Source organism: Brachionichthys hirsutus, chromosome 18, assembly GCF_040956055.1.
Source record: "Brachionichthys hirsutus isolate HB-005 chromosome 18, CSIRO-AGI_Bhir_v1, whole genome shotgun sequence".
Lineage (NCBI taxonomy): Eukaryota > Metazoa > Chordata > Actinopteri > Lophiiformes > Brachionichthyidae > Brachionichthys > Brachionichthys hirsutus.
Genome location: NC_090914.1, coordinates 12,059,401 through 12,075,537, shown reverse-complemented (window position 1 = coordinate 12,075,537; position 16,137 = coordinate 12,059,401). Strand labels below are relative to the sequence as shown.

The following is a 16,137-nucleotide window of genomic DNA, read 5'->3' as shown; positions in this document are numbered from 1 at the left end:
GTGTCCAAGGGATAGGGTGTCCAAGAGGTACACTGTGTCCAAGAGGTACACTGTCCAAGAGGTACAGTGTCAAACAGGTACCGTGTGTCCAAGAGGCATAGTGCTCTGAGACGGAGTGGATGCTGTACTGTCGTATTCTGTAATATTCACACAACTTTAAGTTTTCAGGAGCATTAAGATAACACGAACTCCACTAGAAGGATGCATCCCTGCGTTAAAGAAGTACCTAAACAGTGTTTATCCGGTGACAGGATATGGGGCCTTTGTAGAGTCTTTGAGACATGGAGACTAGAAATCAATGATTTGAATCTTTTTATTGCATTTTACACTCAACATTTCCTCCTAAGCCAAAACTGAGCATCTTAGAATTCAAAGTTATCTCTAAAACTCCAGATCACAACAGGAAGTTACCTCGAGGCACTTTACAGGTGTAGCAGGAAGACCTGCAGGGAAAGACGGAACCCAACTTGACCCATGAGCAAGCATTCGACGCTGCTTTCAGTACGCTTGCTAATGCTAACCTCTGAAGAACTGTTCAATACTCTGACCAGCCACATCAATAGCCAATCGGGTTCATATCAATAAAGCCCACATAGACTAATATCAGCTGACGGCTTCACTAATGAGTCCAGAACGTAAACGTGGGAGGAGCCACGATGAAGACGAGGTGTCCAGAACGTAAACGTGGGAGGAGCCACGATGAAGACGAGGTGTCCAGAACGTAAACGTGGGAGGAGCCACGATGAAGAGGAGGTGTCCAGAACGTAAACGTGGGAGGAGCCACGATGAAGACGAGGTGTCCAGAACGTAAACGTGGGAGGAGCCACGATGAAGACGAGGTGTCCAGAACGTAAACGTGGGAGGAGCCACGATGAAGACGAGGTGTCCAGAACGTAGACGTGTGGAGGAGCCACGATGAAGACGAGGTGTCCAGAACGTAAACGTGGGAGGAGCCACGATGAAGACGAGGTGTCCAGAACGTAGACGTGTGGAGGAGCCACGATGAAGACGAGGTGTCCAGAACGTAAACGTGGGAGGAGCCACGATGAAGACGAGGTGTCCAGAACGTAGACGTGTGGAGGAGCCACGATGAAGACGAGGTGTCCAGAACGTAAACGTGGGAGGAGCCACGATGAAGACGAGGTGTCCAGAACGTAAACGTGGGAGGAGCCACGATGAAGACGAGGTGTCCAGAACGTAAACGTGGGAGGAGCCACGATGAAGACGAGGTGTCCAGAACGTAAACGTGGGAGGAGCCACGATGAAGAGGAGGTGTCCAGAACGTAAACGTGTGGAGGAGCCACGATGAAGACGAGGTGTCCAGAACGTAAACGTGGGAGGAGCTACGATGAAGACGAGGTGTCCAGAACGTAAACGTGGGAGGAGCCACAATGAAGACGAGGTGTCCAGAACGTAGACGTGTGGAGGAGCCACGATGAAGACGAGGTGTCCAGAACGTAAACGTGGGAGGAGCCACGATGAAGACGAGGTGTCCAGAACGTAAACGTGGGAGGAGCCACGATGAAGACGAGGTGTCCAGAACGTAGACGTGTGGAGGAGCCACGATGAAGACGAGGTGTCCAGAACGTAAACGTGGGAGGAGCCACGATGAAGACGAGGTGTCCAGAACGTAGACGTGTGGAGGAGCCACGATGAAGACGAGGTGTCCAGAACGTAAACGTGGGAGGAGCCACGATGAAGACAAGGTGACCAGAACGTAAACGTGGGAGGAGCCACGATGAAGACGAGGTGTCCAGAACGTAGACGTGTGGAGGAGCCACGATGAAGACGAGGTGTCCAGAACGTAAACGTGGGAGGAGCCACGATGAAGACGAGGTGTCCAGAACGTAAACGTGGGAGGAGCCACGATGAAGACGAGGTGTCCAGAACGTAGACGTGTGGAGGAGCCACGATGAAGACGAGGTGTCCAGAACGTAAACGTGTGGAGGAGCCACGATGAAGACGAGGTGTCCAGAACGTAAACGTGGGAGGAGCCACGATGAAGACAAGGTGTCCAGAACGTAAACGTGGGAGGAGCCACGATGAAGACGAGGTGTCCAGAACGTAAACGTGGGAGGAGCCACGATGAAGACAAGGTGACCAGAACGTAAACGTGGGAGGAGCCACGATGAAGACGAGGTGTCCAGAACGTAGACGTGTGGAGGAGCCACGATGAAGACGAGGTGTCCAGAACGTAAACGTGGGAGGAGCCACGATGAAGACGAGGTGTCCAGAACGTAGACGTGTGGAGGAGCCACGATGAAGACGAGGTGTCCAGAACGTAGACGTGTGGAGGAGCCACGATGAAGACGAGGTGTCCAGAACGTAAACGTGGGAGGAGCCACGATGAAGACGAGGTGTCCAGAACGTAGACGTGTGGAGGAGCCACGATGAAGACGAGGTGTCCAGAACGTAAACGTGGGAGGAGCCACGATGAAGACGAGGTGTCCAGAACGTAGACGTGTGGAGGAGCCACGATGAAGACGAGGTGTCCAGAACGTAAACGTGGGAGGAGCCACGATGAAGACGAGGTGTCCAGAACGTAAACGTGTGGAGGAGCCACGATGAAGACGAGGTGTCCAGAACGTAAACGTGGGAGGAGCCACGATGAAGACGAGGTGTCCAGAACGTAGACGTGTGGAGGAGCCACGATGAAGACGAGGTGTCCTGAACGTAAACGTGGGAGGAGCCACGATGAAGACGAGGTGTCCAGAACGTAAACGTGGGAGGAGCCACGATGAAGACGAGGTGTCCAGAACGTAAACGTGTGGAGGAGCCACGATGAAGACGAGGTGTCCAGAACGTAAACGTGTGGAGGAGCCACGATGAAGACGAGGTGTCCAGAACGTAAACGTGGGAGGAGCCACGATGAAGACGAGGTGTCCAGAACGTAAACGTGGGAGGAGCCACGATGAAGAGGAGGTGTCCAGAACGTAAACGTGGGAGGAGCCACAATGAAGACGAGGTGTCCAGAACGTAGACGTGTGGAGGAGCCACGATGAAGACGAGGTGTCCAGAACGTAAACGTGGGAGGAGCCACGATGAAGACGAGGTGTCCAGAACGTAAACGTGGGAGGAGCCACGATGAAGACGAGGTGTCCAGAACGTAGACGTGTGGAGGAGCCACGATGAAGACGAGGTGTCCAGAACGTAAACGTGGGAGGAGCCATGATGAAGACGAGGTGTCCAGAACGTAGACGTGTGGAGGAGCCACGATGAAGACGAGGTGTCCAGAACGTAGACGTGTGGAGGAGCCACGATGAAGACGAGGTGTCCAGAACGTAGACGTGTGGAGGAGCCACGATGAAGACGAGGTGTCCAGAACGTAAACGTGGGAGGAGCCACGATGAAGACGAGGTGTCCAGAACGTAGACGTGTGGAGGAGCCACGATGAAGACGAGGTGTCCAGAACGTAAACGTGGGAGGAGCCACGATGAAGACGAGGTGTCCAGAACGTAAACGTGTGGAGGAGCCACGATGAAGACGAGGTGTCCAGAACGTAAACGTGGGAGGAGCCACGATGAAGACGAGGTGTCCAGAACGTAGACGTGTGGAGGAGCCACGATGAAGACGAGGTGTCCAGAACGTAAACGTGGGAGGAGCCACGATGAAGACGAGGTGTCCAGAACGTAGACGTGTGGAGGAGCCACGATGAAGACGAGGTGTCCAGAACGTAGACGTGTGGAGGAGCCACGATGAAGACGAGGTGTCCAGAACGTAAACGTGTGGAGGAGCCACGATGAAGACGAGGTGTCCAGAACGTAGACGTGTGGAGGAGCCACGATGAAGACGAGGTGTCCAGAACGTAGACGTGTGGAGGAGCCACGATGAAGACGAGGTGTTCAGAACGTAGACGTGTGGAGGAGCCACGATGAAGACGAGGTGTCCAGAACGCAGACGTGTAGAGCCACAATGAATGCAGCCATTTGAATGCAGCCGTGTGAATGCAGCCGTGTGAATGCAGCCGTGGGTTGGTGAGTGTCTGAGGTACAGAGCGGACCCTGAAATAGAACGTCACTCTCATCTCAGGGGTAATAATTTACAGCGGACTCAACTCAAATCTGTTCACTTTATGTACAAGATATCACTAAAACAACAAATACATTTGGATCCACAGAAATGATAAGAAGCTGGTCTGCAGAGCTTCCAATCAGAAAGCAGACATGGCGTGGACAGGTAAGAGAGGAACAGGTGAGTCTTTGGTCAAACGGAAGTGACACTTTCAACCAGCTCAAATGAACATTTATCAAAGTCAATGGGAACCAGAATACGAGTAAACAAGAGCAGTCATTGGGCGACCCCCCCTATTCTGGGCCCACGTGTGTCCCACAGCGGAGCTGCATCACAGGGCTCAGGAGAAGATCTTCATCGTCATCATCATCATCATAAGAGCTCCAATGTCCACCTTTGATTCAGTTTTCTGTCGTTCAATGTGCCGAGGATGATCTGGTTCTTGTCGAACTGATGCCCGCCTGGGAAGGAAGGAAGCACAAAAGCGTGAATTTAAAACCCCGCCCAGATCAAATTACATTCAAAGCATCTTTAGGACCAATCCCAATAATCCCTTCATCTCGAGCTGCCATCACTGCACCTCCTGAGTCCACCAGGAGGTGGCGCTGTTGGAACTCAAGCGCAACCACAGTCACCTCTTACTCAGCTGGTGGAACATCTTCAAGTTACTCCTCAAAAACAAGACAACCCTGACCTTTGACCTCCAGGACCAGGTCCGGTTTGAGGAGGAGGCGCACCAGGCCGTCCGGGCCGATGTTCCACAGCTGGTTGGGTTTGTCTTGGTCCGGAGAGACACAGACTCTGCTGCCCGGCATCACCATGTTGCCTGAGATCTGCAGGCAGCAGTCCTCCATCAGCTGAGGACAAAGAGGACACGGATGAACTTGGTTCTGTGTTCTGGGGCAGGTCCAGTTTACCGAGTCATCGTGTGGCGGCCGACATCATGGTCTACAAGGAACCCTTTGAGATGTGCTCCAGTCCACTAAATGCCTTAGTACAGTCCACTACAGTCCATTGGGGTGACAGTGGCGCGGTGGTTGAGAGGGTCGCCCTATGACTGAGAGGTTGGTGGTTCGATCCCCGGCTCAGGCGCATGTGTGCACTGTCGTTGTGTCCTTAGGCAAGACACTTCACCCGCATTGCCCGGGTGCGTGCGCACGCTGCGACCAGCAGCAGAGTGTAACTGCTGTAAACCAGATTGCCCTCCAAGGGACAGATTAATAAAGTATGATTATTATTAAATGCCTTAATCCAGTCCAGAGGAGTCCAGTCCAGTGGGGCCTACAGTCCAGTCCAGAGGACTGTTATTTCAGGCTTAGTGTTCTGACCCATGAGACATGAGCCACTGCAGAGTGCCTTGTCTTTCTCTCATGTGGAACATTTTACTACGGTGTAGTACAGTGTTGTACCTTGCAGACCACCTCTCCATCCCGGTAGAGCCAGACCTGCTGCACCTCCCCGGTCTCCTCCACGGCCTGGACCCTCATCAGCCTGATGTCCTCTGAGCCGCCGGTCAGAGACATCAGGCCGCCTGTCTGCCTGTTCCTCAGACGGAAGTACATGGGCCTCTGTGGGAGGGACACGAGTCTTTACAGCTTGATGTGGGACTTGCAGTACCGACCTGCGGCGTCCTTCCTTACCTGGAGCAACGGACGCAGCGATCCTATTCGCTGCCACCCGCTGAGCTTGCACCAATCAGCGACGTCACCTGGATGAAGGAGCAGCTGCCGCCCGCAGTAGTTGCTGCACTCGTACAGCACCCACCTGCAGAGAGGACATTACTGAGGACTCATGCAGAGGACAAAGGAATGAGGACATCCTTTCTCCTCATTAGGGCCTGAGGCGTCAGAGCAGCGGCTCTAAAGAGGAACATTTTAAAATACTGCAATATTTACAGGCTAATATTTCAATTCTCCTCTGCACATGGGCTCAGTGGCAGGGTTTAAAACAGGGGCCGCTGCTTTCAGGTACAGGGGCCGTTGATTTCAGGTACAGGGGCCGCTGCCATCAGGTACAGGGGCCGCTGCTTTCAGGTACAGGGGCCGTTGCTTTCAGGTACAGGGGCCGCTGCCATCAGGTACAGGGGCCGCTGCCATCAGGTACAGGGGCCGCTGCTTTCAGGTACAGGGGCCGCTGCTTTCAGGTATACGGTGACTTACATTCCTCCCTCCACCCCCAGGGAGCCGATGCGTGTGTCGAGGCCCGTCTGCTGCAGGTTCACCGCCCCACCTGTGAACGCCGCCCTCCGACCTTTACAGCCGACCTTGCTGAACAGGGTGATGGAGGGCAGAGAGAACACCTGGGCCAGACGGCACAGAGCTGAAGTCATTATCACTGAGGTTGAGAGCCGGTCCAACACAGACGCTACTCACCTGTCCAGCAGGCCGCATGGAGCGGACGGGGACGTCCGGGGACAGGACGCCCATGGCCTCGGTGCTTGGGTACTCGCCCTTCTCCAACACGTACATGTTCTCCGTGAACTGGACTCCTTCATATGCGACCCAGCTGGCACACGAACACGGGAACATGACTGGCGTTGCATGGCTCCTCAACATGTTTACAACGATCCATGATCAATATAAACGAAGTACTATCATATCAAGCGTTTGTCCGCTGGCTCGGTAAACCGCCTGTGTCCCGCCAGCACAACTATCCCCCTGTTACATGCGCCAGGTCTCATGTAAAAGAAGAACAGCTTCTCAACGGCAGGTAAATGTGATGATCTGTGCCCCCCAGGAGCACACCTGAAGGTGTGGAGCTAAACCACCGTCCCAGACCTGAGACATCAGGAGTCAGTTCAGCTGTCCCTACCTGCCAGCCAGCACCCGACAGGACCGGGGTGTAAAGTCCTCATCCAGAGCTGCTGCGCTGTCCTCCAGACTCACCAGGCGTCCCTGGAAGGCCGGCTCAGAATACAGCTGCACCTTAAAAACAGACACACGCAGAATGTGGTGTCACCGCGACAACAGACAAGGACACGCCAGTAAAAAAGGGTTCATCGTACCGTCAATTTCCTTGTTCCGGTTTGTGGGTCCTATAAAAGACGGGGGAGGACATTTGCAGAAGCTTAAAGACATGGTTAACCAGAGCCGTCATTGCTTCAGTGTTTATCGACAGGTCTTACGCAGAAGACTGGCTGCAGGGACGAGATCTTGAAGCCCGAGGCCCCCCAGTCTTCTGGGCTTGCATACAGGCCTTTCTCCAGGACGTAGAGCTCACCACTAAACCGAGGCTTCTCAAAGGCCACCCACCTGTCCAGGACACAAGAGCAGCACCAGAGCAGAGTCAGCAGGGACTAACCAAGACATCTGGAGACAGATCCAAGAGAAGACGGCTCTCCGTAGTGACAGCGCAGCCCAGTGCGCCACTCCAAAGACAAGTCCATAGATGCTGCTGACATGAATAGGCAGAGACGGATGTTTGTCTGTCCAAGCAAACATGCTAGACGACTGTCTGAGCTCCATTACGGGTCCGCGACAAGAAGGAGCCTTCAGGTCGCGTCTAACATCTGAGGCTACTGCTGGAACAGCCCCGGTCCCGGGGCAGCAGTGCTATAAGCTCTCTACAGGCCCTCTAGTCCACCGGTCCCCAACCCGGTACCGGTCCGTGAGGCTTTGTTGCCGGGCCGCACAGAAAGAAAAACTAATATTTACAATTTCCGTTGTATTTACTATTAGCGTCTGAAAGGTGTTTTATTTTGAAAAACGACCGGATTTTCACCAACGTAACATTCGCCTGTGAATTATCATGCTTTACGCAATACGTTACTAAAAACAGACGTGAACTAGCGAAGATTAAATTAAAAAACAAACGTATTGGGAGAGCTTCTTTGCTAATGGGAAAGTCCAACTGAGGAGGAAGAAGAGGAGGAAGAAAAGAAAACTTATTTTAACAGACAAACCAGGAGTCAGACTTAAAACACGAGGTAATAAAGGGGTCAAAATGGCTTCGGCACCGAGAACAAGAACCCGGATTAAAAGACAAGAACCCTGGAATAAAAACCAAGAACCCGGATTAAAACACAATAACCCTGGATTAAAAGACAAGAACCCTGGATTAAAAGACAAGCACCCTGGAATAAAAAACAAGTACCCTGGATTAAAAGACAAGAACCCTGGAATAAAAACCAAGAACCCTGGATTAAAAGACAAGAACCCTGGAATAAAAACCAAGAACCCTGGATTAAAAGACAAGAACCCTGGAATAAAAAACAAGAACCCTGGATTAAAAAACAAGAACCCAGGAATTAAAAACAAGAACCCTGGAATAAAAAACAAGAACCCGGATTAAAAACCAAGAATCCTGGGGTAAAACACAATAACCCTGGATTAAAAACCAAGAACCCTGGATTAAAAAACAAGAACCCTGGAATAAAAAACAAGAACCCTGGAATAAAAAACAAGAACCCGGATTAAAAACCAAGAATCCTGGGGTAAAACACAAGAACCCTGGATTAAAAGACAAGAACCCGGATTAAAACACAAGAACGCTGGATTAAAAGACAAGAACCCTGGAATAAAAAACAAGAACCCTGGATTAAAAGACAAGAACCCTGGAATAAATACCAAGAACCCTGGATTAAAAGACAAGAACACAGGAATAAAAAACAAGAACCCTGGATTAAAAGACAAGAACCCTGGAATAAAAAACAAGAACCCTGGATTAAAAGACAAGAACCCTGGAATAAAAACCAAGAACCCTGGATTAAAAGACAAGAACCCTGGAATAAAAACCAAGAACCCTGGATTAAAAGACAAGAACCCTGGAATAAAAAACAAGAACCCTGGATTAAAAAACAAGAACCCAGGAATTAAAAACAAGAACCCTGGATTAAAAACCAAGAATCCTGGGGTAAAACACAAGAACCCTGGATTAAAAGACAAGAATCCTGGGGTAAAACACAAGAACCCTGGATTAAAAGACAAGAACCCGGATTAAAACACAAGAACCCATTAAAAGACAAGAACCCGGATTAAAACACAATAACCCTGGATTAAAAGACAAGAACCCTGGAATAAAAACCAAGAACCCTGGATTAAAAAACAAGAACCCTGGAATAAAAACCAAGAACCCTGGATTAAAAAACAAGAACCCTGGAATAAAAAACAAGAACCCGGATTAAAAACCAAGAATCCTGGGGTAAAACACAAGAACCGTGGATTAAAAGACAAGAACCCGGATTAAAACACAAGAACCCTGGATTAAAAAACAAGAACCCTGGAATAAAAAACAAGAACACCTGGATCAAAAGACAAGAACCCTGGAATAAAAAACAAGAACCCTGGATTAAAAGACAAGAACCCTGGAATAAAAAACAAGAACCCGGATTAAAACACAAGAACCCTGGATTAAAAGACAAGAACCCAGATTAAAAGACAAGAACCCTGGATTAAAAGACAAGAACCCGGATTAAAACACAATAACCCTGGATTAAAAGACAAGAACCCTGGAATAAAAACCAAGAACCCTGGAATAAAAAACAAGAACCCGGATTAAAAACCAAGAATCCTGGGGTAAAACACAAGAACCCTGGATTAAAAGACAAGAATCCTGGGGTAAAACACAAGAACCCTGGATTAAAAGACAAGAACCCGGATTAAAACACAAGAACCCTGGATTAAAAGACAAGAACCCGGATTAAAAGACAAGAACCCTGGATTAAAAGACAAGAACCCGGATTAAAACACAATAACCCTGGATTAAAAGACAAGAACCCTGGAATAAAAACCAAGAACCCTGGAATAAAAAACAAGAACCCGGATTAAAAACCAAGAATCCTGGGGTAAAACACAAGAACCCTGGATTAAAAGACAAGAATCCTGGGGTAAAACACAAGAACCCTGGATTAAAAGACAAGAACCCGGATTAAAACACAAGAACCCTGGATTAAAAGACAAGAACGCGGATTAAAACACAATAACCCTGGATTAAAAGACAAGAACCCTGGAATAAAAACCAAGAACCCTGGATTAAAAGACAAGAACCCTGGAATAAAAAACAAGAACCCGGATTAAAACACAAGAACCCTGGATTAAAAGACAAGAACCCAGATTAAAAGACAAGAACCCTGGATTAAAAGACAAGAACCCGGATTAAAACACAATAACCCTGGATTAAAAGACAAGAACCCTGGAATAAAAACCAAGAACCCTGGAATAAAAAACAAGAACCCGGATTAAAAACCAAGAATCCTGGGGTAAAACACAAGAACCCTGGATTAAAAGACAAGAATCCTGGGGTAAAACACAAGAACCCTGGAATAAAAAACAAGAACCCGGATTAAAAACCAAGAATCCTGGGGTAAAACACAAGAACCGTGGATTAAAAGACAAGAACCCGGATTAAAACACAAGAACCCTGGATTAAAAAACAAGAACCCTGGAATAAAAAACAAGAACACCTGGATTAAAAGACAAGAACCCTGGAATAAAAAACAAGAACCCTGGATTAAAAGACAAGAACCCTGGAATAAAAAACAAGAACCCTGGATTAAAAGACAAGAACCCTGGAATAAAAGACAAGAACCCTGGAATAAAAAACAAGAACCCTGGATTAAAAAACAAGAACCCAGGAATTAAAAACAAGAACCCTGGAATAAAAAACAAGAACCCGGATTAAAAACCAAGAATCCTGGGGTAAAACACAAGAACCCTGGATTAAAAGACAAGAATCCTGGGGTAAAACACAAGAACCCTGGATTAAAAGACAAGAACCCGGATTAAAACACAAGAACCCATTAAAAGACAAGAACCCGGATTAAAACACAATAACCCTGGATTAAAAGACAAGAACCCTGGAATAAAAACCAAGAACCCTGGATTAAAAAACAAGAACCCTGGAATAAAAACCAAGAACCCTGGATTAAAAAACAAGAACCCTGGAATAAAAAACAAGAACCCGGATTAAAAACCAAGAATCCTGGGGTAAAACACAAGAACCGTGGATTAAAAGACAAGAACCCGGATTAAAACACAAGAACCCTGGATTAAAAAACAAGAACCCTGGAATAAAAAACAAGAACACCTGGATCAAAAGACAAGAACCCTGGAATAAAAAACAAGAACCCTGGATTAAAAGACAAGAACCCTGGAATAAAAAACAAGAACCCGGATTAAAACACAAGAACCCTGGATTAAAAGACAAGAACCCAGATTAAAAGACAAGAACCCTGGATTAAAAGACAAGAACCCGGATTAAAACACAATAACCCTGGATTAAAAGACAAGAACCCTGGAATAAAAACCAAGAACCCTGGAATAAAAAACAAGAACCCGGATTAAAAACCAAGAATCCTGGGGTAAAACACAAGAACCCTGGATTAAAAGACAAGAATCCTGGGGTAAAACACAAGAACCCTGGATTAAAAGACAAGAACCCGGATTAAAACACAAGAACCCTGGATTAAAAAACAAGAACCCTGGAATAAAAAACAAGAACACCTGGATCAAAAGACAAGAACCCTGGAATAAAAAACAAGAACCCTGGATTAAAAGACAAGAACCCTGGAATAAAAAACAAGAACCCGGATTAAAACACAAGAACCCTGGATTAAAAGACAAGAACCCAGATTAAAAGACAAGAACCCTGGATTAAAAGACAAGAACCCGGATTAAAACACAATAACCCTGGATTAAAAGACAAGAACCCTGGAATAAAAACCAAGAACCCTGGAATAAAAAACAAGAACCCGGATTAAAAACCAAGAATCCTGGGGTAAAACACAAGAACCCTGGATTAAAAGACAAGAATCCTGGGGTAAAACACAAGAACCCTGGATTAAAAGACAAGAACCCGGATTAAAACACAAGAACCCTGGATTAAAAGACAAGAACGCGGATTAAAACACAATAACCCTGGATTAAAAGACAAGAACCCTGGAATAAAAACCAAGAACCCTGGATTAAAAGACAAGAACCCTGGAATAAAAAACAAGAACCCAGATTAAAACACAAGAACCCTGGATTAAAAGACAAGAACCCAGATTAAAAGACAAGAACCCTGGATTAAAAGACAAGAACCCGGATTAAAACACAATAACCCTGGATTAAAAGACAAGAACCCTGGAATAAAAACCAAGAACCCTGGAATAAAAAACAAGAACCCGGATTAAAAACCAAGAATCCTGGGGTAAAACACAAGAACCCTGGATTAAAAGACAAGAATCCTGGGGTAAAACACAAGAACCCTGGAATAAAAAACAAGAACCCGGATTAAAAACCAAGAATCCTGGGGTAAAACACAAGAACCGTGGATTAAAAGACAAGAACCCGGATTAAAACACAAGAACCCTGGATTAAAAAACAAGAACCCTGGAATAAAAAACAAGAACACCTGGATTAAAAGACAAGAACCCTGGAATAAAAAACAAGAACCCGGATTAAAACACAAGAACCCTGGAATAAAAAACAAGAACCCTGGATTAAAAGACAAGAACCCTGGAATAAAAACCAAGAACCCTGGATTAAAAGACAAGAACCCTGGAATAAAAAACAAGAACCCTGGATTAAAAAACAAGAACCCAGGAATTAAAAACAAGAACCCTGGAATAAAAAACAAGAACCCGGATTAAAAACCAAGAATCCTGGGGTAAAACGCAAGAACCCTGGATTAAAAGACAAGAATCCTGGGGTAAAACACAAGAACCCTGGATTAAAAGACAAGAACCCGGATTAAAACACAAGAACCCATTAAAAGACAAGAACCCGGATTAAAACACAATAACCCTGGATTAAAAGACAAGAACCCTGGAATAAAAGACAAGAACCCTGGAATAAAAAACAAGAACCCTGGATTAAAAAACAAGAACCCAGGAATTAAAAACAAGAACCCTGGAATAAAAAACAAGAACCCGGATTAAAAACCAAGAATCCTGGGGTAAAACGCAAGAACCCTGGATTAAAAGACAAGAATCCTGGGGTAAAACACAAGAACCCTGGATTAAAAGACAAGAACCCGGATTAAAACACAAGAACCCATTAAAAGACAAGAACCCGGATTAAAACACAATAACCCTGGATTAAAAGACAAGAACCCTGGAATAAAAACCAAGAACCCTGGATTAAAAAACAAGAACCCTGGAATAAAAACCAAGAACCCTGGATTAAAAAACAAGAACCCTGGAATAAAAAACAAGAACCCGGATTAAAAACCAAGAATCCTGGGGTAAAATACAAGAACCGTGGATTAAAAGACAAGAACCCGGATTAAAACACAAGAACCCTGGATTAAAAAACAAGAACCCTGGAATAAAAAACAAGAACACCTGGATCAAAAGACAAGAACCCTGGAATAAAAAACAAGAACCCTGGATTAAAAGACAAGAACCCTGGAATAAAAAACAAGAACCCGGATTAAAACACAAGAACCCTGGATTAAAAGACAAGAACCCAGATTAAAAGACAAGAACCCTGGATTAAAAGACAAGAACCCGGATTAAAACACAATAACCCTGGATTAAAAGACAAGAACCCTGGAATAAAAACCAAGAACCCTGGATTAAAAGACAAGAACCCTGGAATAAAAAACAAGAACCCAGATTAAAACACAAGAACCCTGGATTAAAAGACAAGAACCCAGATTAAAAGACAAGAACCCTGGATTAAAAGACAAGAACCCGGATTAAAACACAATAACCCTGGATTAAAAGACAAGAACCCTGGAATAAAAACCAAGAACCCTGGAATAAAAAACAAGAACCCGGATTAAAAACCAAGAATCCTGGGGTAAAACACAAGAACCCTGGATTAAAAGACAAGAATCCTGGGGTAAAACACAAGAACCCTGGATTAAAAGACAAGAACCCGGATTAAAACACAAGAACCCTGGATTAAAAGACAAGAACGCGGATTAAAACACAATAACCCTGGATTAAAAGACAAGAACCCTGGAATAAAAACCAAGAACCCTGGATTAAAAGACAAGAACCCTGGAATAAAAAACAAGAACCCGGATTAAAACACAAGAACCCTGGATTAAAAGACAAGAACCCAGATTAAAAGACAAGAACCCTGGATTAAAAGACAAGAACCCGGATTAAAACACAATAACCCTGGATTAAAAGACAAGAACCCTGGAATAAAAACCAAGAACCCTGGAATAAAAAACAAGAACCCGGATTAAAAACCAAGAATCCTGGGGTAAAACACAAGAACCCTGGATTAAAAGACAAGAATCCTGGGGTAAAACACAAGAACCCTGGAATAAAAAACAAGAACCCGGATTAAAAACCAAGAATCCTGGGGTAAAACACAAGAACCGTGGATTAAAAGACAAGAACCCGGATTAAAACACAAGAACCCTGGATTAAAAAACAAGAACCCTGGAATAAAAAACAAGAACACCTGGATTAAAAAACAAGAACCCTGGAATAAAAAACAAGAACCCTGGATTAAAAGACAAGAACCCTGGAATAAAAAACAAGAACCCGGATTAAAACACAAGAACCCTGGATTAAAAGACAAGAACCCAGATTAAAAGACAAGAACCCTGGATTAAAAGACAAGAACCCGGATTAAAACACAATAACCCTGGATTAAAAGACAAGAACCCTGGAATAAAAACCAAGAACCCTGGAATAAAAAACAAGAACCCGGATTAAAAACCAAGAATCCTGGGGTAAAACACAAGAACCCTGGATTAAAAGACAAGAATCCTGGGGTAAAACACAAGAACCCTGGATTAAAAGACAAGAACCCGGATTAAAACACAAGAACCCTGGATTAAAAGACAAGAACGCGGATTAAAACACAATAACCCTGGATTAAAAGACAAGAACCCTGGAATAAAAACCAAGAACCCTGGATTAAAAGACAAGAACCCTGGAATAAAAAACAAGAACCCGGATTAAAACACAAGAACCCTGGATTAAAAGACAAGAACCCAGATTAAAAGACAAGAACCCTGGATTAAAAGACAAGAACCCGGATTAAAACACAATAACCCTGGATTAAAAGACAAGAACCCTGGAATAAAAACCAAGAACCCTGGAATAAAAAACAAGAACCCGGATTAAAAACCAAGAATCCTGGGGTAAAACACAAGAACCCTGGATTAAAAGACAAGAATCCTGGGGTAAAACACAAGAACCCTGGATTAAAAGACAAGAACCCGGATTAAAACACAAGAACCCTGGATTAAAAGACAAGAACGCGGATTAAAACACAATAACCCTGGATTAAAAGACAAGAACCCTGGAATAAAAACCAAGAACCCTGGATTAAAAAACAAGAACCCTGGAATAAAAACCAAGAACCCTGGATTAAAAAACAAGAACCCTGGAATAAAAAACAAGAACCCTGGAATAAAAAACAAGAACCCGGATTAAAAACCAAGAATCCTGGGGTAAAACACAAGAACCCTGGATTAAAAGACAAGAACCCGGATTAAAACACAAGAACCCTGGATTAAAAGACAAGAACCCTGGAATAAAAAACAAGAACCCTGGAATAAATACCAAGAACCCTGGATTAAAAGACAAGAACCCAGGAATAAAAAACAAGAACCCTGGATTAAAAGACAAGAACCCTGAAATAAAAAACAAGAACCCTGGATTAAAAGACAAGAACCCTGGAATAAAAACCAAGAACCCTGGAATAAAAACCAAGAACCCTGGATTAAAAGACAAGAACCCTGGAATAAAAAACAAGAACCCTGGATTAAAAAACAAGAACCCAGGAATTAAAAACAAGAACCCTGGAATAAAAAACAAGAACCCTGGATTAAAAGACAAGAACCCTGGAATAAAAACCAAGAACCCTGGATTAAAAGACAAGAACCCTGGAATAAAAACCAAGAACCCTGGATTAAAAGACAAGAACCCTGGAATAAAAAACAAGAACCCTGGATTAAAAAACAAGAACCCAGGAATTAAAAACAAGAACCCTGGAATAAAAAACAAGAACCCTGGATTAAAAAACAAGTACCCAGATTAAAAAACAAGAACCCTGGATTAAAAGACAAGAACCCTGGAATAAAAACCAAGAACCGTGGAATAAAAACCAAGAACCCTGGATTAAAAAACAAGAACCCGGATTAAAACACAATAACCCTGGATTAAAAGACAAGAACCCTGGAATAAAAATCAAGAACCCTGGATTAAAAAACAAGAACCCAGGAATTAAAAACAAG

The 16,137-nt window shown here is 45.2% G+C and overlaps 1 protein-coding gene across 1 annotated transcript in view; it reads right to left on the bottom strand.

The window, feature by feature from the left end:
• Window positions 1–4,066: 4,066 nt before the first annotated feature.
• The window catches only part of crybg1a (crystallin beta-gamma domain containing 1a), a 22,344-nt gene continuing 10,273 nt past the window's right edge, over window positions 4,067–16,137 (bottom strand). The window contains exons 11-19 of the mRNA XM_068752198.1: window positions 7,136–7,262; window positions 7,016–7,045; window positions 6,823–6,935; window positions 6,384–6,516; window positions 6,171–6,310; window positions 5,652–5,775; window positions 5,421–5,579; window positions 4,706–4,868; window positions 4,067–4,472 (exon numbers count right to left, since the gene is read on the bottom strand). Of these exons, the coding sequence (XP_068608299.1) occupies window positions 4,384–4,472; window positions 4,706–4,868; window positions 5,421–5,579; window positions 5,652–5,775; window positions 6,171–6,310; window positions 6,384–6,516; window positions 6,823–6,935; window positions 7,016–7,045; window positions 7,136–7,262 (1,078 nt within the window). The 3' untranslated portion in view covers window positions 4,067–4,383. The remainder of the gene's footprint in view (window positions 4,473–4,705; window positions 4,869–5,420; window positions 5,580–5,651; window positions 5,776–6,170; window positions 6,311–6,383; window positions 6,517–6,822; window positions 6,936–7,015; window positions 7,046–7,135; window positions 7,263–16,137) is intronic.